Source organism: Suillus paluster (genome assembly GCF_016628075.1).
Source record: "Suillus paluster strain FC165 chromosome Unknown EDB91scaffold_21, whole genome shotgun sequence".
Taxonomy (NCBI): domain Eukaryota; kingdom Fungi; phylum Basidiomycota; class Agaricomycetes; order Boletales; family Suillaceae; genus Suillus; species Suillus paluster.
In genome coordinates this window covers 433,640-456,151 of record NW_024537581.1, presented here as the reverse complement: position 1 = coordinate 456,151, position 22,512 = coordinate 433,640, and the positions used below count along the sequence as shown (strand labels likewise).

The 22,512-nt window shown below is 47.8% G+C and overlaps 6 protein-coding genes across 6 annotated transcripts; 3 read left to right on the top strand and 3 right to left on the bottom strand.

The window, feature by feature from the left end:
• Positions 1-314: 314 nt before the first annotated feature.
• Positions 315-1,136, top strand: EDB91DRAFT_1081524 (uncharacterized protein; the record flags this gene model as incomplete). The annotated part of the gene is made up of 3 exons (XM_041315388.1): positions 315-642; positions 702-791; positions 841-1,136. The coding sequence occupies 3 exons, from the start codon at positions 315-317 to the stop codon at positions 1,134-1,136; spliced, it is 714 nt and encodes a 237-aa protein (XP_041178000.1).
• A 5,246-nt stretch (positions 1,137-6,382) lies between these two features.
• On the bottom strand, positions 6,383-7,697 carry EDB91DRAFT_308383 (uncharacterized protein). The gene is made up of 3 exons (XM_041326803.1): positions 7,134-7,697; positions 6,958-7,083; positions 6,383-6,907 (listed from the first exon to the last, which is right to left on the bottom strand). The coding sequence occupies exons 1-3, from the start codon at positions 7,303-7,305 to the stop codon at positions 6,615-6,617; spliced, it is 591 nt and encodes a 196-aa protein (XP_041177999.1). The 5' UTR covers positions 7,306-7,697; the 3' UTR covers positions 6,383-6,614.
• A 3,096-nt stretch (positions 7,698-10,793) lies between these two features.
• Positions 10,794-12,892, bottom strand: EDB91DRAFT_308356 (carbohydrate-binding module family 48 protein). The gene is made up of 3 exons (XM_041326802.1): positions 11,953-12,892; positions 11,020-11,899; positions 10,794-10,965 (listed from the first exon to the last, which is right to left on the bottom strand). Exons 1-3 carry the CDS (start codon positions 12,801-12,803, stop codon positions 10,933-10,935), a joined length of 1,764 nt encoding a protein of 587 aa, XP_041177998.1. The 5' UTR covers positions 12,804-12,892; the 3' UTR covers positions 10,794-10,932.
• Positions 12,893-12,960: 68 nt separating this feature from the next.
• EDB91DRAFT_1128801 (AMP deaminase) lies at positions 12,961-16,242 on the top strand (the record flags this gene model as incomplete). Its single annotated transcript, XM_041318545.1, has 14 exons — positions 12,961-13,145; positions 13,201-13,396; positions 13,452-13,868; positions 13,920-14,107; positions 14,163-14,176; positions 14,230-14,338; positions 14,395-14,635; positions 14,681-14,715; positions 14,773-14,953; positions 15,006-15,192; positions 15,256-15,317; positions 15,377-15,657; positions 15,716-15,952; positions 16,008-16,242. Coding segments are annotated over exons 1-13 (2,123 nt in total), but the record flags the coding sequence as incomplete, so codon positions are not given.
• Positions 16,243-16,940: 698 nt separating this feature from the next.
• Positions 16,941-19,625, top strand: EDB91DRAFT_1336135 (uncharacterized protein). The gene is made up of 8 exons (XM_041325522.1): positions 16,941-17,324; positions 17,391-17,641; positions 17,692-17,771; positions 17,822-18,080; positions 18,136-18,238; positions 18,290-18,674; positions 18,724-19,177; positions 19,232-19,625. Exons 1-8 carry the CDS (start codon positions 17,235-17,237, stop codon positions 19,368-19,370), a joined length of 1,761 nt encoding a protein of 586 aa, XP_041177996.1. The 5' UTR covers positions 16,941-17,234; the 3' UTR covers positions 19,371-19,625.
• A 659-nt stretch (positions 19,626-20,284) lies between these two features.
• Positions 20,285-21,695, bottom strand: EDB91DRAFT_1247741 (uncharacterized protein; the record flags this gene model as incomplete). The annotated part of the gene is made up of 3 exons (XM_041322850.1): positions 20,285-20,537; positions 20,600-21,172; positions 21,442-21,695. 3 exons carry the CDS (start codon positions 21,693-21,695, stop codon positions 20,285-20,287), a joined length of 1,080 nt encoding a protein of 359 aa, XP_041177995.1.
• Positions 21,696-22,512: the final 817 nt, after the last annotated feature.

Here is a 22,512-nt window from a genome sequence, read left to right as displayed (position 1 = left end):
ACTAAGAGACAGGTCTCAGCTAGTGATGTGGAGGGCCAGGGCTCAGGCCCACAGGCCCACCCGGCCCAGCCCTCCAGAGGCCCAGCCCAGCCCAGCCCTATGAGTGGGCTGATGAGGGCCAAGGGCTGGGCCTGCAACCTCTGCAGGCCCATGCCCAGGGCTCAGGCCCGGGCTGAGTTCGTCTAAAGATAGACTGATGTATATCTGTAAGTCCTTTGGTCCATTCCAGCATTAACTGTACAGTTCAGTTGTGCCTGATCTTCTGCCCACAATAGGGATTCATTACTCACAACGTTGGCACTATCATCGCCGTAATGCCGCCATCACTTAATCCAGATAATGAAGCCTCAGTGTGGCCCAAACGGGTTCCTGCGCCCTCCAAGAGGTTAACCGATGCATCTAATTCTGCAACTCCCGAGCTGAGCACTCACCTCGAGGCCATTGCCCTCAAACGAGCCGAAGATGCCAAACGTTTGGCGGAGGATGCCAGGCCTGTATCACAAGGTTTGACGACAGCTAGTACCACACCACCAGCAACTTCAAGTTCCCACTCTGTCACCCCCGCCAAGAGATCTCAAAATACTGACTCTTCTGGTAGTGGGGATGATACAGATTGTGCAGCGGTTCCAAAACCACCAAAAAGTAAGTATTCTTGACATTACCCATTTCAGCACATTTCACCTGACATTTTTTTCACACAGAGAAAAAGTCGCATCGCAGTCAATCTGTGATCATCAGTTCTGACTCAGAAGACAGCTGTGCTGCACCTGCCAAGGCGAAGAAAAATCAAGGTCAGTTTCGAACATTTTAATTTACATTATGTTGAAATTTCACGCGCAGCTCCAGATCCTGTCAACGATGATGGATTTCTCGCAGATATCAACATTGCAAGCCTCTCTAATGATGAGATCAAGCAAAAGCACGATAGGAAAGGTCAGGATGTTGATAATTTTTTTAGTTCAAAATATTCCGAGCCTGGCATTGATGGCAAACCTCGCACCTATCGTGATTGCACCTTGTGCTCGAAGAAGGGTCCACACAAACACTTTGTGAAGGACCTGTCAATGTGCCGTCGACACCTTGAAAAAGACCACGAGGTAAGTGTTGATATCTCTGACAACTGCAATGCTAACTGATTGACCATAGCTTGCCTACAATCAATGGGCCCAGGACAGCAAGTTCGAATCCATGCTTCCCAAGGCTGTCACAAAGCGTCAAAGCGATGCCATCCGGAAGGCTAGTGCCAGTCAAACTGGCCTCGATAATCATCTGCATGACCTACCACCAAAGGCCGAGTGTGTGCTGTCATACACTGACCAGTTATTCTGCGAGGCTGTAACAGAATGGTTGATTTCTACTGACCAGGTATGTTAAATTTACATAGTACTACACCGTCTCACTAACGAAAATAGCCGATTCAAGCACTGGAGCACCCATCCTTCCACCTCATGATTCATGTAGCATCACGATCCACACACAGTGTCAAAATTCCGGATCGAAAGGTGACGCATGCCGAGATTATTGAGATGTTCAAGAAGCAGATGAAATATCTTCAGACACGGCTTAATGTAAGTTTTTGTTTCTCGTTTGAATGATACTACCACTCACTTTTGACTTAGAGCAATGCTGTGAAAGGTGAAATCAGCAATACATGCGATGCATGGCAAGCCTCCAACATCGACGGATACTTCACTGTCTCCGGTCATTGGGTCAAAGAGCCATCATCAGAAGTATGGGTTCTCGAAAGTGCACTGTTTGGGTTTACAAGACTTAATAATTCTCATAATGGCCGCCGTTTAGGTCAAGTACTTTTCAAAATCATTGATCGCCTTGAAATTTCGCACAAGGTAATGTTGTATCCTACCAGGGTTCATGTTACTCACCACACATTTAGATTGGGCGCATCACCTGTGACAATGCGACAAATAACAACTCAATGATGGATGAGTTTTCAAATCAGATTACGAAGAAGACCAGGAAAGTATTTGATGGAAAGGGACGCCGTATCAGGTGCGTCATTCGTCATAGCTTCAAGTTTAGCCATATTAGTTTTGACATGTTTTGACATGTGTTACTAGATGCCTTGCCCACGTTATCAACTTGGCGACACAATCACTCATCAAGACTCACACGAAATCACAACATTACAACCCTGCGAGCCCCGAAGACCATATGCCAAGTACTATTGGTCACAATCGGGATGAGGTTGGGCTCATATGAGCCATCACTGTGAAGGTACGTGATATTTGATCAATTCAAATGACTAACTTAATGGAACAAACAGGAGCGGTCGTCAGCCCAGCGCAAGCAGCTTTTCAAGGAGATTCAGATCCGAGAAGGTGCAGAACGCCCCCTGCAGTTGCTGCTCGACATGCCAGTCCGATGGTCATCAACATACATCATGTTAGAGCATGCAGAAACACAGCGAAAGGTGCATGTTAATGTGTTCACAGTATTAAAATTTGACCGTGTCACCTACAGTACATCAATACATTTATCTACGAAATGGGCCTGAAGGAGCCAAACCTGGAGAAGCGGAAGAAGATTGGTGAGTTAGAGCTACGAAATGATGAATGGGAACACGTAAAATTGTTCCTTGATCTCCTCACTGTGAGTATACTTGTTCCCGCGCTCAAATGTTCAGTGGATGATGATGTTTACACCCCATTTAAAGCATGCAGACAACGCTCAACAAGCATTTTCATCTGATTGAAACCCGAGCCTACACCTTGCAATCCCAGCCCTAGAGGCACTATATAAAGCTTGGAGCTTACGACTCGCATGGCCAAAGTACACTTGCTTCAAGGCACCACTTCAAGCTGCTATTAACAAGATCACGATGTACTACGAGAAGACTAGCGACTCCAATGCATATATTATGGCAATGTGTGAGTATTTTATGGAGTCCTATCTAGCCCTACCTGATGACTGATTCAATTAATAAACAGTGCTTGATCCCAACGAGAAAATGAACCATTTCAAGAAGTATTGGGATGAAAATTTGCAACAAGAAGCTCTCAAGAACGTGGAACGTGTTGTGAGTATTCCAAAGGATTTTCGTTTCAATAATTTGACCGTCTGTCATCAGTTTCAGGAGTACTATGTGTGCATCCATGGTGATGCTGAACACATTCCGGTCAAGAAAGGTCGCACATCCGGAATCAAAGTTGCGCGGCTTCTGCAGGAACTTAGCGATAACGATGATGACAACGATGACGACAACACGCCAACCTCATATGCTCCGTCTGCGGCCACGTCATCATTCGATCCACGGAAACCCTGGCTTCAAGACTTTAACTACTATGTCAATACATTTGACCAGCTGGCCGAAAACCAATCCATTGTCCAGTGGTGGGGGGTATGTATTCCTTCATTCATTCACTCAACAAAGATACTGAATCTATTGAAAGTTAAATGCAACAAGGTATGGGCTAGTTTGGACAGCTATTGCTCACGACTTTTTAGGCATCATGGCCTCATCGGTCTCGAGCGAGCGTGCATTTTCATCCGCTGCATTAACGATTACAAAGCACCGAAACCGTCTCAAGGGCGATGTTGTTGAGGCATTACAGGTAATGAAATGTCTTCTCCATCATGACCTGGTCTTTCGTGAGTCAGGACCTTCGTCATTGACCAAAGATCCTGCAGATGAGGATGACGAGCTACTTGATGGGTGCCCAGAGAAGTCAGGTGAAGATAGTATGATTGTGATTGACATAGAGAGTTTAGAATAACTTTGGTAGTTGTGTTTCGTTGTTGCACGATTACATACTCAATCTATGTCAGGCCCGGGCTTCAGCCCAAACCCAGCCCGGCCCAAGCCCAAGCCCAACATTTGGGCTGGGCCAAAATATTAGGAGGCCCATACCCGCTCAAGCCCAGGCCCAAGCCCGGCCTGCACAACATTAGTCTCAGTGTTGGTGAAAGAACTGCTGAGACATTAATAGTACCTAAGAGACAGGTCTAGAGACGAAACAATGTAAGTGAGAGACGGCGTGCAGAATGAACGTGAACTGTACCTCAGTGTTGGTGAAAGAACTGCTGAGGTACAAACAATGCGATACAACTAAATTATAAGCTACGCTATAGAGTCCGTGATGGCGATCAAGAAAAAGGAATACGAGGTCGATGTTGAACATCCAACAGCAGGGAACTTGTCGTCAAATTTTTGCATGCCAAGTGGTACCCTGGCGGTCTTCGCTATGCTCTTTGGCAACCAGAACGTTCTTGATACTGTACTAGTGATCGAACTTACCAAAACACCAAGGTTGGAAAAGTATATGAGAAGTATATCTTGGCACGAAGATAACAGGCCTCCGAGGGCGCCGTATAAGCGACTCCTAACGAGGAAATCGTGAGCCTGTATCAGAATTTAAGTGCAATAGTGTCTTGGTAGTGACTCATCGAATAGCGTCACAACTCGGAGCGCAGGCCGAGTGCTGGGCACATGTGAGCTCTCCCCTTGTCACAACGGATCAATGTTCTTACGTTCATGCATCATCATAACTGAACAGACACTCATTGCCTTCGATGTCATGATTCCGGGCAAATAACAACGAAACATTCCCTGGGACCAGACTGAACGTTGGTGGAGCAGAGTAAGGGCAAAGGGTGCTATCAGGACCTATATCAAACAGAGAAAGGTACAGTGACTCTATCCCCCGTATATTACAAGTATGTGACGTGTTCTCGCAATCACAGACAGATGTTCAGAGTAGAGCATGCACTCTTGCCCTCGTTGCCAAAAAGCTACCTGCAAATGACGAGGTTCAAGTTGCCCCGCAAGGGCGCGTTCACTCTGATTGCGACTTGCAGATTGAACAACCTCCAAGTTGTGGTACTTAGGGAAGTATATGGTGTACGCACGCACATACACTCTACTATTTAATACCCACACGATGCCAATTCCGAATCTGCAACGGTGTGGGTTGTAGACTGTCAGGCGCGAGTTTTCAATTCACTATCCCTCATGTGTATAATATTTCTCACTTGATTGGCGCTGCCAGCGGACATGTCAAGAGAGAGTTGGGAGTCTTGGGACTAGCATCGTACATCCGATGCGTCGGTCCGCGGTGTTGAGTTGGGCGAACCTTATTGTACGTTTGCAGCAGACTAGATTCATTGGACTCATGGTGTAGTAATGATTCAGGGTCCTCATTCCGAGTTATACATAGCGTATTGTGGTACCAGCATCATGTTTTTGACTGTTCGAATTTCGACTCGCTGAAGTACTTGTTATTTCTCGTTCATGTGGTTGGCTGATCGTTGTACTACGTATATACTACTTACACTTCATTTACTAAAATTACATTTTTTTTGTAATTCTCTCATTCGCGTCCGGCGGCATGTTTGCGCCAGAATAGTACTAGCCTAGGGGCAATGCCGCCGCCAGCGGCCACAATGATGGTATCCGGTCGTACCTTCGCGAAAGTGCGCTTGTTCTTTCAGCGCTCGATTTCCTTCCTATCCGGATCAGCTGCCTGTACACTGAAAAGCAAGTTTTCACTCCATATGCGCATGGATGAAATTCTGGATGAAAGTACTTGGTTCCCCCTCAAACGGGTACAGCAACCCTCTCAAAAAACGTGACCCAAGTTGATGGTTTCCTACGCACACGGCCATTCGCCGTGTGTTGGTCAGTCTCGCGGTTTGATCACAAATCGCCGTTCCCTGCTGTGCGGTGCCTGTTGCATGTCCCCAGCATTACACCCTGAAGTTACATCTCTGCCGCCATTCCTATGGTTGACTTATCCGGCTAGGCTGCGCATATCAGGAAACGAACCTTACGATGGATTGACGTTTAATGACAGTGGTCATTGATGGATCTCATCCGAACACGACCTGTGTGGTTTGTTGTCGAACTTTCCCTAATTTCGCTCTGGGTGGTAGAGAGGTATTTTTTGCCATCTTTTCCCTTCATTTGTTTACATTGTACAGGCTCAATCGATCGTTCAACGAGTCGTGCTCATTAAGCGCTGTGTGTATGTTATGTTCGCAACACCAGTTGCGCGCTTGCGTTTCGCACTCAGCTCCGACACGCGTCTTGGGGAGATGGTTGTTGCTCCCAGAACACCGCGGTGATTTCATTTCGCTCTTCGCGAATAAGAATGAACTACAATCTCATTTAAGGTCATTTTTAGTCCTCTGGTGAGGACGCACATGCTACCTCTCGATCATGGGTGGAGATCAAATAACCGAAGTAGCCATTCATCTTGACTCACCGACAGTTCACGGTTAGCGCCAGGCCCGCATACTTTAACTGGCTTAGCTACTATTATACGGAAAGGCGCTACGCTCACTACGTATCTCAAGACGCATTATGGGCGGCGTCACTGGCACGCTTGGAGTACTATCATAGTACGTCCGTCGTCAGTATGCGACTGACACGAATGCGAATATAGCGGCATGTTTTGTCATGGAACAACCAGGATGTTAAACAATCGTGCTTCTCTCGCTCACCCTCTCGGTGGAAATATTTCATCAAGGGTATAGATCCGATGAATACGCAAAAAAGTATGCTAAAAGCTACAAGGTATGTGAATATTATATGCAAGATCAATCAAGTAATACTACAAGTAAATATTCAGGGATTCGTCGAGTTCTGAGGTGAAAATTTAATTTACTCCCATCCCTTCTACGTAGAATGGGACTTGATCAACGTTCAAGCGAATGAGCGACGGATCATTCCACTGCGTGGAGAATGAGGACTGTCGAAATTGCGAAGGGGTTGGTTGAACTAAATTCCAATCGCCCCCACGACCGACCATATGGTATGCCTCTGCCTGAGGATGGTCATGATACTCCAGCATCGAGCTCGTTGCCGATGTGTCTGACATTGGGCTATTGTTCCTTGGCCATGGTGCAATAGCATTTGTCCACGTCTCGTTATTGGGGATTATAAGGGGTTCTAGGAATGTCTATGAGAACCCGTCGATGGCGACCAAAAGAAATGCGTACCATAAGACGTATGGGTTCCCTGGATAACTTCATAGGACGAAGCTGAGGAGCTTGCTAAGGGTGGGAGTGGCTCATGCCTGGAAATTGCCTCGCTTTCTCTGGACAACTGCCTCAGCACTTCTGCAGCTGTGAAGGGGATGAGCATGCAAGAAAAGCGCATGTTAGAACCAGTATACCTTTTTTCAAGGTTTCGCGCCTGGTCTGGGGAGCTTCCCCTGTCACTGAGTAAATAACTTTGCGGAGTTCCTCGAACCCGTCCCCCTCTTTGACTCGATATTGCCTCTGCGATGCGATTTTGCTTTGCTTCGCAGGACGCTGGTAACTTTGCTCATTGTGGTAGAGTTGCATGTTTGTACAATAGCGAGTCTCCAGTTTAGAACCCCAAAGATCGAGCCCTCTTTTATACCACCCTCGGCGCCACTACTTGCTATTCTTGAAAAGACTAGTATTAAGTGAACTTTGTTCTTTTTGGACTGCCTCACCCAGTTTAACGCCCGACAGGATGTCATTCGATCTCTGCAGCACCGATCCCGATCCATATTTTTTTGCGGCTTATCGATATTGCTGCACCGCCAACCCCAACCATTCGCACGTCAAAGCAGACACTCTTCAGATTTCAAGAAGTGCGATGCCTCCACATGGTTAATCAATCCCGACGAGTGCGAGTATGATCAGATCTTGACCATGGTGATTTGATGACAGGTCAATCACTACTTACGACATGATATCGTATGAAAAATGAAATCGGAGGGCGTCAATGTCACGTTGTTTCGAAGTTTTAAACTTTGTCCGTGTTCCGGTACGACCCCCGTCCTGCCCGCATATAACCGGGTAGTAGAATGAATCACAGTACTTACCGGGACACCGGTGTCATAGGCTATAGACATCGATTTGAGCGGACTCAGTCGTTTATTTTTAGTGAAAGGCATTTGCATCAACAACTTCTCGGAGAGTCCAACCTTCGAAGGTATCAGCTGACATAGGTCCACACAAATGGACGCAAGGGGCACACATTGGCTCGCTACCATGCGTTGTGCAAAGGCTGTCCAGCCAGTCGTGGCGCGCTTAGATTAATCGGGCTTCCACAGATACGGCCCTATGGATATGCACTGACGTGAATGCTTACTAGCCCCGGTGATTGGCCTGGATAACTCCCGGCGTCCACCGAATTTCCCACCACCAGCGGTCCAGTGAACTACCTTTGAACCCCGACCTTTGTTCCGCGATTATCCCGACAGTGCAAAAGCCAAGTTTTGCTATGCTCATACGTAAGTATTTCCAGTTGATCCCAAGCACACGAACCTACAGCCGCAATTGAAAACAGAACAAAGCTCGAAAGCAATCCCTTTCTTTGCGGAAATTGGCAGCAACGATCGAGCAGCATCACAGTTGGCACAGCAGTGGTGCGACGGGCCACCGACGAGCATTTACTAGTATGTGAAAATGAACGGATATGACAGAACTGATTCAATGATCGTGCCCAAGGAAGCCACGTGTGCTCCGGCACATGAACGATAATAAGTGGAGATGACCAAGTACTTACCTGTACTTACCTCCTGCTATTAGTGACGCCAGCGTTTCTCGACGGTTGCTCGACGACGACGGTGCGTTGGCGACGGCTCCGTGCGTGCTGCGTCTTGACATCAGCTCAAAATCCTTGGTTTAGTTACTAGGAGCGCTCACTCTTGGCTCAGTAAAATTGGATGCTCGTCACAAGGAGAAAAAAAGGGACATTGGACAGCCGTGCTGACAATGTTGATCACTATGCACTATGATAAGTTTATCTTGCCGTGCCGACGGGCAGTAAGCACCTGTACATGGAGCAAGCCGGTTCAACAAATGAATATTGAATACTAGATTCATCCATAGTGGTGAGCTCAGCCGTATTCCAATGACGAGAATATGATGTGCCCTAAACTGTGAAGGCGATTGCTAACAAATGTAAGTACACAGGAAGGAACGTTCGAACAACCACAAGATGAGGGTTACGAAGGCGTAAGGCGTGTTGCTCAGTTGGGGACATACATGCTTGAAATGAGCAGCTTGAGATTTGTTTTGGTTCCGTATTTCAGGTTCTCGCGACGTCGACTCTTGCCCAGCCAATAGGTCTACTCGCGGTGAGTGGAGCCGGGCTAGGACGAATGGCAAGACAGATACGATAATATTTTAGTTGTACCGAGGAACTGGCAATGTTCCAGTGGATCTAGATAATTTTCGGGGTCCCAGGCTTAGATACTACTCATAACTAATGTGACGCTCTGGGCAGTGGAACGGAGGTTGCAATGCAGTTTCTGACGGTATCGAGGATATGTCCGTCGTTGACTGGCAGGAGACGAATATTTGGTGAAGATTGAAACCGCTTTGATCAATCTGCTTGAACTTCCACTGCCCCTGAGAGCGTCACATCGGAGAAGAGTATCTAAGTCCGAAATTATCTAGATCTACTCCGTTCTCCAGCTGGAAACATAGGGAAACATTCCTCCAGATTCCTCCTCGCCTTACCATTTATTTTAGCTTGGCTCCATTCGTTGCGAGTGGATCTATTGGCTGGGCAACGGAAGCCTGATACTTTAAACGTGCGAGCTTGGGAGTCGGCGGCCTCGGTCGGTTCGGATGTAGATGATCTTGGAGCACGGGGAGCTTCGGCGCAAGTCCGCAAGTCCAACGTTACTGCACACACATCCACGCGTGTGTTGGGATTTAATATTTTTAATAGTTGTACTCGCGAGTTCAAGTTCGCACTAAAAGAACACAACGCCTCTCGAGTCGTAGTCCTCCTCCATTTAATACTTTGATGTTTGCCTACCGCGCTGTCTCTTCTCCAACAAACTCTGAATTGCTGCACTTGGCTCAAAGGGTCGGACCTACTAGTCTCCCCAAGCCAGACCTTGAAAAACGGAAGATAGTCGGTCGGTCGGACCGTCCAAGTCGAGCTTCTAAGTATATAGCAATACTTGTCTTATTAGTAGGTATACATTCTTATACGGTCCCCCCGGTATACGGCCGCCATACTACGACTTAAACTGAGGAGAGAGGGGATCGACCTGAATGTCGAAATCAAAAATGCGCAGCATATGCACTCTGTACAAGGACCAGCCCTTTTAATACCTCGCAGCGCAAGGTCACACGCCTGTACTACGAAATCTGCGCTACCGTATCATCTGTTTCTGATTCTGATAGTTGTTGGTCTGAATCTTTGTCTGCCCTTTTTGCGGTTGCCGCTTCAGTGCGGATTTGCAGTCAATGCAAGTCCCGTCGGCACTGCCCGAGCTTAGTGTTTTAGCCAGTGACGTATTCATATCAAATATTTTATTTCTGTTCAAGATTTCGATCGGGGGAAGCAGTTTTAGAATGTCCGCATGTGCGGGCAGGCCTGGAACTGCGAAAGTCGGGATAACGTGTCCCCCATACCAGGGAGGCTGAAGATACGATCGTGGTAGGCAAAGCCCTCTATCGATCGGCGGCTTTCCTCACAGACCAGCTGTCAGGTCATCGAGCTTGGGCACTGTTTAACGTTGATGAGACAAGGCAAGACCAGCGCTGGTTTGGCTTAGGTACATATTTTAAAGATATCGTGAACACGGTCAAAGCTTGGAAGCTTTGCCAATACAACTCATTGTTCAATTCTAACATAGATAATCTAACTGTTTACAAATTTCCAGACATACGGGAAGATACATTTTGGTGGGTATTCTAATATGTTGAGATCGTAGCGAGGCAGTCCGTCGTGTATGTCTGGTTAGTCGTAGTGCGGCAATACGTGTCACGTAAAAGACGATATCACAAAAGAGTAGTAGAAGAACATATGCAAAAACAGCATCGCAAAAGAAAGGGAAAATGGATCAGCGACTGTGTACGACGGCGTCTCGACAAAAGAGGGCTATCGAGATAGCACGTCGGTTCTATAAATTGTCGAATCGTTGTGCCACCGAATCAAAGGCATCCGCCGGAAAGGCAAGATAAATCGTAAAATCATCATGTAGGTTTATAATAGATGGTCGTGAGATACTGTAGCTTCATAGTCAGCAATCTCGATGGATGCCATAACACGAAAAAGCAAACCTTCGTGCGATATCGTGTGGTGCTACCGACGGCCAGGACACCATTGCGAATTGCACTGGTACACAAGTGATGTAAGACAACATGAGATGGAACAGGTAGGACGCTAGCATCATCGCTAAGCCCAGGTCCACCAAGACCTAACCGAGTATGCGCAGGAGCTGCCAAATGTGCGCTGGTCACATCCGTGCCGCTTGCCGTAGTAATGGGAATCGCAGGAGCATCCAACTCTGTAGCCCTGTCCTCCTTGTGAAGCTCACGAGCAACGGTGCTCGTCATTCCCAAGAGGGATCGTCCCTGTCGCCGTCTGTTTTCACGCTCCCTTTCACGTTCGCGTTCCCGCTCTCGTTCCCGGCCCCTGTTCCCTGCTGGAGGCTGCCCTGGTTTCGCATTCAGTATCAGTTTATCAAGATGCCGTGGCAGTCCAGGGGCAGGTGGAATGTTGGGAGTGGGGACATGTTGGCTGGGAGCCTGGTCGTATTCGGGACCAGCAGTATATGCTAGATAGGCTTCTTCCTCCTGAGCAGCTGCTTTGAGCCCTGCGGGAATATCATCCGTCCACCTTGCACGCGTACCCTTGGGATCTGCGCTTGAAGATATATCCGTAACTGAACCGTGCGTAGAGCTTGTTGATGACCAGAAGGAGTGGGCATGAGGGGGTGGATTGCGCCCTGCCGGTGTAGCAGGGGCAACAGAGGACACGTAAGGTGGAGTCAAGCCGGAGATAGGAACGGCAACATAATTGGCAAGAGTACCCTCATCATCAACAGCCTTAGGCAAGTCATCTGCTATCCGCCATTGGTCATCGACGATGAATCGAATATGATGAGTACCGGGCATGAGCGGTACCCATGCCGACCACGATCTATCGCTCGATGGATCACTGTGATAAGATGTTAGGAATAGGGCGAAGGTTGCAAAGGAGAGACGACATACTCAGGCTCCATAGTTAGTCGCCCTTTCCAATTATCATCTCCAGCACGAACTAAGAACACGCTTTTCCCACCACCATTCCATGTAATCTTCACGGAGACGGGTTCTTTTTGTTCCTCATGTGTTTGATTTGGTCGTTTCATCAGCTGGCCGTTCTCCCCGTCGGGGTCAGGATCTTCCGATTTGGCGATCTCCTCCGCTTTGTGAAGCGCGAGTGGTATGGTTGAATGCACGGTCTCCTGAACAAAACCAGATGAACGGGGTTGCGCAGATGCCTCAATCTCACTTTCGGCATAGAGCTCTTGCATACGAGGTTGAGCGGACTGACCGCGCGATGCAAAAGAGTGAGTGGAGTTATACCGCAAAGGTGCACCTCTGAAGTAAGGGCTACCCCGGGTGCGTTGATGAGGCACCGGGATATGGGTGGATGGGGGGTGATCCAAGAGTAGTTCTGCCGAATAGTTGCCCGTATCGGTATCTCTCTTTGCGGTTGCTTTCAAATTTGGCTGACGCCCACGAGGGGAAGTGCCCGTATTTGAAGCATTATTCATAGTTCCATTGTTATAGGCAGGATTTGGAATCGGGATTGGAGAAGTTGTTCTCAGTGGCCGACGGTAGGGTGATAAGGGGGAGGAATTTCCAGAGTTGTGGTACGATGCTGCTGGTGTCAGTGAAAGAGAAGCAAGATCTGGTAGCTCGAGTGATTTTTTCTTTGTCCGTAATGATCGATGTGGTTGATGGGGGTTGGGTGACGGGGAATGTGATGGGGCTTGTCGACGCGCAGATGAATCAATTCGTCTGCTTGGTACCGGCGAACGCGAGCTTTGATTGGCGTTTGATGCAGTATTTCCCATCTCACGATGACCGTTGCTATTCGTTGTGAACGACGTGCTTTTCGTCCTCGTCGCGACGAGGAGCTCGATGGTGTTAAGAAGAGGTAATATGAACACAATCATTATTATTACTTATGTAACAGGATAAGATCAATAATATATATATAAATAACTTTAGGCACTGACTATCACCATCCGTAGTACTGAATCTACTGATAGAGCCCAAAGATGATTGGAGATGTATCTCCAACCTTACCTCGCACCCCAACGCCGAATAATATCGTCGAATCAAACTCTGGCTTGACCATCCCCGAACCCAGAGACGGATTTTATGGTTATACCGACGAAAAGAGCCTCCAACAAGTGAGATCGCGTTTTCCAAAAGACAACGTAGACTCTTATGATCTTGAACGATCAGATGGAGGAGCAGAAATGGACACAACGTCGCACCTCTGATGTTGCGCTTCCTCAGCCTGATGGTTCATCACTCTCTGGCAGTTTCAAGTTGTCTTCCATCCGTGAAGCACTTCAAACTCAAAGCACCGAAGAGTCACATCCGTCACCTTTCTCTGATGATGACGATAAAAAGCATGTGTTGGATGCTCAGCACCAGAGTGCGTCTTCATCTGACGTGTCCAATCTGACCGCTCAGGTTATATGTGTCCACAGTGAACGCCATGATTACTCCGGAGCTTGCACATGTTGTTCAGTCTTTTCAGAGATGCCTTGAGCTTCGCGACAAATATATCACAAAATCTCTGCAGAGGCTGGGAGATAACCCCAGAGACCACGACGGTGTTTTCCATGGCGTGGCTGAGGGCCTCGCGGACGTTTCTGCGGTCAAGCCCGATGCTAACCTATCTTTGGCTGCATCCCCGAAAAGCCCTCACGAGCCTTGGGCTATATATCCGAAACCTCCTCCTCCTCACTGGCGCTTTACTGCGAAAGAAAAAGTCATTAGCGCAGATGATCGCGTTACACCGGATCACCAATTCAATTTCTCTCAATGTGAAATACCTAGTAGTCATGAGTGGGAGTTCGAAATAGACGATAAAGGCGTGTATCAAGTATACACGAACGCTGAAGGTAATTCCGTCTCCTTCCTGCCAGAGGAACTTGATCCACCCCCTTTCCCAGAAGAAAACAAGAAACCGCTCTTCGATATACCCACTATCAGAGAGTACTTTGTTGATCTAGACTATGTCCTCAGTGTTATCTCTGATGGTCCCGCGAAAAGTATAGCATACCGTAGGCTCAAGTATCTCGCAAGCAAATTTGAGATGTATAGTCTCTTAAACGAGTTTCAAGAATTAGCAGACATGAAGGTGCGTGGAGACTTTCGAAATCGATCCTGAACGTTTATGAAGGACGCTTTTACAGAGCGTGCCGCACAGGTGCGTTTTTGATCGCACTTGCAAGGTGATTGACTGATTTACGCGATCTTAAGGGACTTCTACAATGTTCGCAAGGTGGACACTCATGTCCATCTAGCAAGTTGCATGAACCAGAAGCACCTCTTGCGGTTTATCAAGTCGAAGATGAAACGCAGTCCTCATGTTTGTATAAATTCACATGCGACGTGTTTATTACTCAAACGTTCCCGTTGTTTCAGGATGTCGTTATCTTCCGTGACGGGACAGACCTGACGCTGGAGCAGGTGTTTCAATCGCTCAAGCTGAGCGCATACGATTTATCCATCAACACGCTCGATATGCATGCCCACCAAGATTCCTTCCACCGGTTCGATAAATTTAACCTGAAGTACAATCCAATCGGCGAGTCCAGGCTAAGAGAGATTTTCCTCAAAATAGATAATAAAATAGATGGTAGATACTTCGCCGAGATCACCAGAGGTATGCTTCATGATGCTCTCCTCGCACCAATCTGACATGTCACAGAGGTCATGAATGATGTGGAGCAAAGTAAATACCAGGTACGGATGTGCCACTTGCGAACCTCAGGATACCTTTTTCTTAGATCATATTCTCAGAACTGCGAGTGGCGTGTCAGTATTTACGGTAGATCCGTTGACGAGTGGGATAAGCTCGCGAAATGGATCATCAACAATGATCTATTCTCGCATAATGTTCGCTGGCTCATTCAAGTTCCTCGACTGTATCAAGTGTACAAGGAGACTGGTGCAGTCAAAACATTCGAAGAAATTGTTATCAGTGAGTCTCATCCCATAATCTTATTCACATCGACGATTTACCACCACTGTAGATGTCTTCCGCCCACTCTTTGAGGTCACAAAAGATCCTCAGTCGCACCCCGAGCTTCATGTCTTCTTGCAACGAGTCGTCGGCTTCGACAGCGTGGATGACGAGTCTAAGGCGGAACGTCGGTTCCACCGCAAATTCCCTTTTCCTCGTCTCTGGGACTCCAATCAAAATCCTCCGTTCTCTTATTGGTGAGTGAGCACTGACCTGCTGTTAATATCGGTCAATTAAATGTCGGGTAACCACGAATGCAGGATGTACTACATGTATGCAAACATGGCCAGCTTGAACCACTGGCGAAAGGCACGAGGGTTCAGTGAGTTTCTTTTGTTATTGTCTCCGAGTTCCTTCCAGTTGAAATTGACTGCTACGCAGACACGTTCGTGTTTCGACCTCATGCTGGCGAAGCAGGAGACACGGATCACCTGACCGCGGCCTTTCTCACATCTCACTCGATTTCCCATGGGATTTTACTCCGCAAGGTTCCCGCGCTGCAGTACTTATTCTACCTGAAACAAATTGGGCTGGCTATGAGCCCCTTGAGCAACAATGCACTGTTCCTGACCTATGAGCGCAACCCACTTCCAGACTTTTTCAAAGTCGGGTTAAATGTGAGTTTGAGCACTGACGATCCGTTGCAATTCCATTTTACAAAGGTGAGCCCATGTCTCTGATACTACTTGATGGTGACTTATTTGGACACCGTGGTAATAGGAACCACTGCTAGAAGAGTACAGTGTCGCAGCTCATGTAAGATGTTCAGCATTCGCCAACTTTATATTTACTAGTGACTGACCTGCTACGTGACAGATCTATAAGCTTCCTCAAAGCTCGCTAGCTGAGCTCGCTCGCAACTCTGTAATTCAAAGTGGTTTTGAGATGGAAATTAAAAGGCACTGGCTCGGTCAAGAATGGTACATGCCGGGCGCTGCAGGCAATGACATCCACAAGGTACACGAGCTGTCCCTATGCGCTCGACTTATTTATGTACTTACCGGCCGCACAGACAAACGTGCCAAATCTTCGCCTAGCATATCGGCACCGCACGTTGCTTGAGGAGCTTGCGATGATCAGGGCGCAGCACTCCACATAGTCAAGAGCCCGATCGGGCATTATTCGGTGATGTTGGCGTTCGAAGCATACCCCACCTTGTCTCAACAAGTATAGCTGTGCCTTACCAGGGTTCCAGATATGGCATGCTTTGACTTGAACATGGGATAGGCGTGATGTGGGGGGCTGATGACTGTGGGTTCTAATGCTAAGGGAAAGTTGATACAAGTGCTACCGTTGGTCTCTCCCAGGGAGACGAATTTGCCTTAGGCGTGAAGCAGGAAATTATCTCATGCGAGTATCGTGGGGAAAAAGGGGGCAAATTTGAGTCGGGACTACATACACTGCCCCAAATGCTGCGCACAGTGCGTGGACCGGTGATCAAAATATACCAGTGTTTGCAGAAGTCAGGGTATTAGAAACTGTAGTCCGTCTCGAGGAGGGTCTAAGTTTATGTTGTATTTGAAATCGATATCTATAGATGGTGAGCCGAGCTGGAACCTGCTTGCGAACATTGTCGATCTCTATGTAGTGCCTTTTCTCTTCATTGAGGATGTCGTCGATCTTGAAACCAAGGATTACCAACTGCCGCGGGAAAAAAAGTAATCAGATCCTGACTTCTTGTGACCTCTCAGCTCCTACTGTGCTAGCATGGCTCCAATTTACTGATAAGTGTGGTTGAAGTACTTACCCTCAATCTCTATTTGATCATGTATTTGTTTCAAGGCGGACCGTAAATGACGTTCTAAAACGAGGCGGTACGATTTGATTACTGAACGGAGTGTGAAATAAAACCCCGAAAAGTAACTCCGCCAGCTGGTTGTCCGCTGTGCCGGGCCGTTGGTTTAATTTTAGGTTATTCCGAAGCTCTATGTGTATTGTTGACAACTGTGGACACAGCAAACGTTTTGATATGATGATGTCGAAGAGCCTCCATGTGATACCGCTGTGCTAATAAGTTGGAAGACGATGTCCAAATAAGACAACTACCGAGCACCATATCGGTGCCCCTGCAAGCTACAAAACTGCAAGCCATCTCATTTCGTTTTAGTCCAGACTTCTTCCGAACTAATAATACCCCTACGCAGATTTTGGTACAGTATTTCTACAACCGTGAGCGTCCGCGTCGTGTCACCCTTCACAGACGCATATTTCCGTCTCTCGTTCGTGACTGCTCGATACGATGTCGGACGCGGGCGAAAGCCAAGTATCAAGGAAGCCAAAGGTCCTCATTGCAACCTTTGACGGTACTGCAGGATCTTACGATGCGACGGTGAGTCTCCGAATACCATACACTAGATATAGTAGCTAATGGTACTCACAAATCGTTTTGTCACAGAATTCGAATGTTGTTAAGTTCGTGTCTTTATTGAAGAAAGACACAGACAGCCAGCTTTCCTATTATCAGGTATGTGCCTGTGCAGTACCCCAGCGAATTCACTATCCGATCGCGGATCACCCACGTTGCAGTAACAAGGGTACTGAAGTCCCCCTTATTATACAGGCTGGCGTTGGGACGTATTTTTCTCCTGGAGTGGTGTCCCCCATGTTCACTTGGCTCGCCAAGATATTGGATGAGGCTTTTGCATGGTGAGTATGGTAGGCTGAAATGAAGCTCGAAGTTGCTTGAGTTTTTTCAGGTACCTAGACGTTCATGTTATGGAGGGCTACAAATTCTTGATGGACAACTACCGACCTGGTGATAAGATATGTCTTTTCGGTGAGAACCTCGCATTGAGAGCACAATAGATTCCACTTAACTCAAGGCAGGCTTCTCTCGAGGAGCATATACTGCACGTGCAGTTAGCGGGAATGCTGTACAGGGTCAGTTGCTTGTTGGTCGTCATTGGAAGTTGCCTTTCGTGCTAAGACATCGTCGCAGGTTGGGCTACTTCCAAAATCCGACGTCCAGCAAATTGGCTTTGCCTATCCAGGCCTACAAGCAGACTGGCACACAAGCAGATCTGCTGGCTGCAGGCTTTAAGCAGACATTTTCGCATGACGTCCGGGTAGAGTTCGTAGGAGTCTGGTAAGTTTTTCCTATGTCCTGCTACCTGAAACTAACTTTTCGGTTCCTTTTTTAGGGACACCGTACAAAGTACCGGGATGCTCTTGAGCCGGAGCCTGCCATTCACAAACTGCAATACCCTGATCAAGACATTTCGACACGCTTTGGCTCTCGACGAGGTCTATTCGGCCCATTACCCTGCATTACTCTATACTGACTCTCATCCATAGCACCGTGTTAAATTTCAGCCAAATTTATATCATCGACCCCAGTCAGATACAGCTGATCCAGAATTTGCCCAGATGTCAAAGTTATCCGAAGCTGTTGCCGAACTGGAAGATAGAGCTTCCGGTAAAAATGGCTCACTGCGGAATAAGCTCCTTCAAGCTGTGAAACGCGGAAAGAAGCTCGTGAAAAGGCCGAAGTTTCAAGGACTGAAGCATGGTTTCAAGAAAATTCAGCGCCAGCAGAGCACAAACGAGATCGTCGCTGAGATGCCTGGGGAGACTATCATCGTCAAGGAAGAGACGAGTGTGGAAGTCCTTGATAGTCCAGACGTAGAGCCAATACCACCATCAGATGTTCTGGAAGTCTGGTTCCCAGGATGCCATACCGGTGAGCATACATACATTTCGCTAATTCTCTCTTGACAAAATATGAGCAGACATAGGCGGCGGTAATGTTGGGAACTCTGTCAAGGTCTCGTTGGCGCAAACCACTCTTCGCTGGATGGTTGAACAGGTTCTCCTGTCTCAGTGCGGCATCGTTTTCGATGAGGCGGCCCTTGAGCGTGTCGGCATGCCATTATCGAGCCTTCCTATTTCGAAAACGCCGCCTGCTACTGAGAATCCGACCGGCAAGTCACCACCGATGACAGACACGACCGTTCTCAGTGCTGCAACCAACGACACTTTAGTAGAAGAAGAACCCTTACCCGCCCCTTCTAGCCCTCCCACTGATCCTCCCACTACACCATCACAGCCAAATCCAGAAACCTGTGATGCTCTTGCTCCTTTATTTGACGAATTGCAGCTGCAGAAGGCCTGGTGGCTCCTTGAAATCATTCCCCTTCCATTCGCCTGGCAAGATGCACATGGAAAATGGCACAAGAAATGGAAGTGAGCTACTTGTAACTGCGAAGAACTTCTTTTATGATTGACTATGGATGGCAGGTTCCATATGGGCAAAGGTCGCGCTATTCCCTACCAGCATCCCAAATTCCATTCATCCGTCAAGGAACGGATGGACTATATACCCTTGAACTATAAGCCGCGAGCGAGATACCGACATGAACAGGTCATTTTCGTATGACGATGACGACGATTGGACCTCCACACGACTTACCTTGATGCCCATCCATGATTTACTATTATTATGAATCCATACTACGAATATCCCGAGTCCCCCGAAGGACGGGTACTACGTTACATTTTCTGCCCGAGCTTTACCTTGGTATTTACGAGTTGGGACTTGTTTACAACTCGCCTTATGATTGTAATGATGACGATCACGTCAAGATCACGTTGTACCATACCGTTTTCTGTGTTTTGAAAGTGCATCTTACGAGTCTCGGGCGATGCTGTAATTGCCTCTAGTTTCGCCGGAGATACTATCGCACGTTTGACCAATCAGACACATTCGTCCGTAGCTCTTGTCCAGCTGCGATGGATGTGGCGTAGCGTTATAATATTATTGGACCGGACGCCACCGCAACTTTGAGAGAATATACCAGGATCGGGAACCCCTCCGTGAGTCCTTTAACCCAGAGTAAGTAATGCAGAGGAAGTAGGTGTACCGTAATATAATGTTTGACACTAGTAGGGTGCCTCATGGTCCAAACGTTTATGCCGTAGGCTGAATCTCAAGTTGTCCCGCTAGCATCCTTCAATACAAACTTTATTTCAAGAAGACTGCATAGTCGTGTTATCGGCAAGCGGTTCTCAACCCCAAAACAAGAAGCTACTAGTACCTTTTGTCTCTTTCATCATCGCAGTCCATCATAGCGAGAGTAATGATCGGATCTTTCATTCTTCTCATGGTTCTGGCGCGAATGCTGTTTCCAGGTTTATTATATCCAGCTTCGTCTGCCTGATATGATCTAATAGGTTGGGCTGGACCGAGCGTTAGCTCGGGATGGGACGCAGGCAGGTGGAGCCGCTCGCCCATCAAGCCGGAACGATCCGCGGCTCATAGCTGCCTAGCCCAACCAGACGTGGAGGCGACGGTTAGAATGATGCTGCATTAGCCAGGTGTTGAGAGCAGATTTGCTCAAATGCACGGATATACGTCTCGTACGCTAAGGATCTCCAGCGGCCGGCAATTCGAACTATTTCGGGATCAACCTTCTTTGCGAGATAAAAGGACGCACCACCTATTCGAAATGAGTGACCGAAAGTCGTGCCCCAACCCCAGGCCATTAAAATTGAGTTGATGCGCTCCAAGGCCGGGATTTTGGCCATTGGACGAACATCACCTTTGCTGTCGCGCCACGAAAACAAAGGATCATTTGCGAGGGCGGGAACGACTAAGGCCAAGCCGACAGAGGACACAGGTCTCCTTGCTCGTTGAGAAAGACAGATTGTGACTCCCCGGCCCGAGCTGTCTTGGCTGATGGTAGGTCGAGACGTGCGTAAGGGTTGTTCCACAAGTCGTATCCAAAGAATGCATGAGTGCGGGTAAGGTGTTTGACTGGGTTGAATGCGGAGCGAGAAGTGACGGAGACTTCACCGAAGCGCATCATGCCAAAGAATACACATGATGCCATCGCCCACACGCATGGGTCGAAGGGATCTGATAATATGAGGGTGGCCTTGAGAGGCAAGAGCATCGCGACTGATATGGGTGGCCGGAGAGGTTTTCGACGGCCGCCATGCAAGTTCTCCAGGCCCGGCAAGGACCAGTTGATACGGTCATGGTGAGAGTCAGACAGCGGTGGGGGCCAACCCTGAGCAATGTGCCAGGCCCGCACGGCGGACAAGTATTTACGTGCGACTCCGACTGAGACAGGCTCGAAGGTCACGGAAGTGCCGCTTTCTGCCGAGAGAAGCGGGTCATCAGGGTCTGGGTCCGTGACGGCCCATACATCAGGAAAACCTTCCCGCCCTAAATTTCTCCTAATTATCAGAATTATCAGAATTAGCCTGAATTTCCGATAATTTGTCTAATTAGCCCAAATACTGATAATGCTTTCAAAATATCTTAAGATCGAAGGACCCATGATGGAATTTCAGCAAGAACCTGTTATACTAATAGCTCGTACATTAAACATTCATTGAGGTAATAGATACTATGATGCTTGAGTCACTACGTAGTTAGTACAAATGTTTAAAGCCTGAGTATCTCTCAACTGTGTGTTATGATAAGATTACACAAATGCATGAACCTCTCCCTCTTCGCATTGTCGTGTTGTATGAGTTTGATCAATGCCATGACCCTGCCATATGGCTCACAGAAGTGTTCTGCAGAAGCGTCAATGTTCGAGTAAGTTCCATTTCTGAAACCACTGAGCGCATTATGCGATGCAGCCCTGGCAAGGCCAAACACAGAGTCAAGGTTCTCCTCATTCATGTATTGGTAAAGGCCATTGAGGAATAAGACATCTATGATCATGTTTATGAACCAATTAGTGATGTGCATGGCCCGGCTTGGAATTCTGGAAAGCCAAAGCCGGTGGCCTGAGCTGCGGCTTTGTAGGGTTTGCAGAGGTGGTGAAACTGTTCCAAATCCTGAACCGATTATCATCACCATGATCAGTATTTCATTCCCAGTGAAAGCAAGAGTGAGATACCAGTGAGTCTGAGCAACAAGCCTTGTAAATGTTGCTGGCAGTGACAGTTGTTTGGCAAAGGCTTTGGATCCAAACAAACACTCAGTCACATCAAGCTCAGCGCTTTGCATCAACCATGTGTGCATCACAGACATCTGTCTTGCATGTCTCATGATTGGTGATCAGATCTTGTTTGGGAAGGTTCGCAGAGGAGAGCTTCCATTTCTAACTACTCTCAGACCAGGTGAGTCTGCAATTTTACCTTCTTTGTAGTCTACTGATGCAGGAGAGAGCCCAGATGCCCTCGTTCTAGGCACCACATCTGCAGATGACATTAACATCCATGAGGCTGATGGCGAAGCAGCATTCAGCGCATCTATCGACATTCATCTCTGGCAAAAATGAATGCACGTAGCTGGCGTGGTCGGCATAGAGTTTATTGCTCGAGGTGAGTGCATCATCTCACTTTGGTCTTCCATCCTTACACCCCTTCTCACAGGGCGCATATGGTCACTCACCTTCTTCACCTCTCCCTTACCTTCTCCCTCATCTAGTTCTCTCTCCACTCGTGCTGCAGGAAGTGGGCCCTGGCAAGTCGCTCTCTGTCTTATGGAGCACAGCCCACCCACTTTTGTAAATGGGAGGCTCACCATCAATGTGTTCTGTCCATCCTTAGGATCGTCCCCA

Excerpts from the sequence above, each read along its gene's own strand:
- EDB91DRAFT_1336135 (XM_041325522.1), top strand. The coding sequence starts at position 17,235 with ATGTCGGACGCGGGCGAAAGCCAAGTATCAAGGAAGCCAAAGGTCCTC. Across the intron at positions 17,325-17,390 it reads CAGGATCTTACGATGCGACG|AATTCGAATGTTGTTAAGTT; the intron begins GTGAGTCTCCGA and ends GTTTTGTCACAG. Across the intron at positions 18,081-18,135 it reads GTAGAGTTCGTAGGAGTCTG|GGACACCGTACAAAGTACCG; the intron begins GTAAGTTTTTCC and ends TTCCTTTTTTAG.
- EDB91DRAFT_308356 (XM_041326802.1), bottom strand. The coding sequence starts at position 12,803 with ATGGGAAATACTGCATCAAACGCCAATCAAAGCTCGCGTTCGCCGGTA. Across the intron at positions 11,900-11,952 it reads CGACTAACTATGGAGCCTGA|TGATCCATCGAGCGATAGAT; the intron begins GTATGTCGTCTC and ends ATCTTATCACAG. Across the intron at positions 10,966-11,019 it reads CCACACGATATCGCACGAAG|TATCTCACGACCATCTATTA; the intron begins GTTTGCTTTTTC and ends ATGAAGCTACAG.
- EDB91DRAFT_308383 (XM_041326803.1), bottom strand. The coding sequence starts at position 7,305 with ATGCAACTCTACCACAATGAGCAAAGTTACCAGCGTCCTGCGAAGCAA. Across the intron at positions 7,084-7,133 it reads GCGCGAAACCTTGAAAAAAG|CTGCAGAAGTGCTGAGGCAG; the intron begins GTATACTGGTTC and ends TCCCCTTCACAG. Across the intron at positions 6,908-6,957 it reads GGGAACCCATACGTCTTATG|AACCCCTTATAATCCCCAAT; the intron begins GTACGCATTTCT and ends AGACATTCCTAG.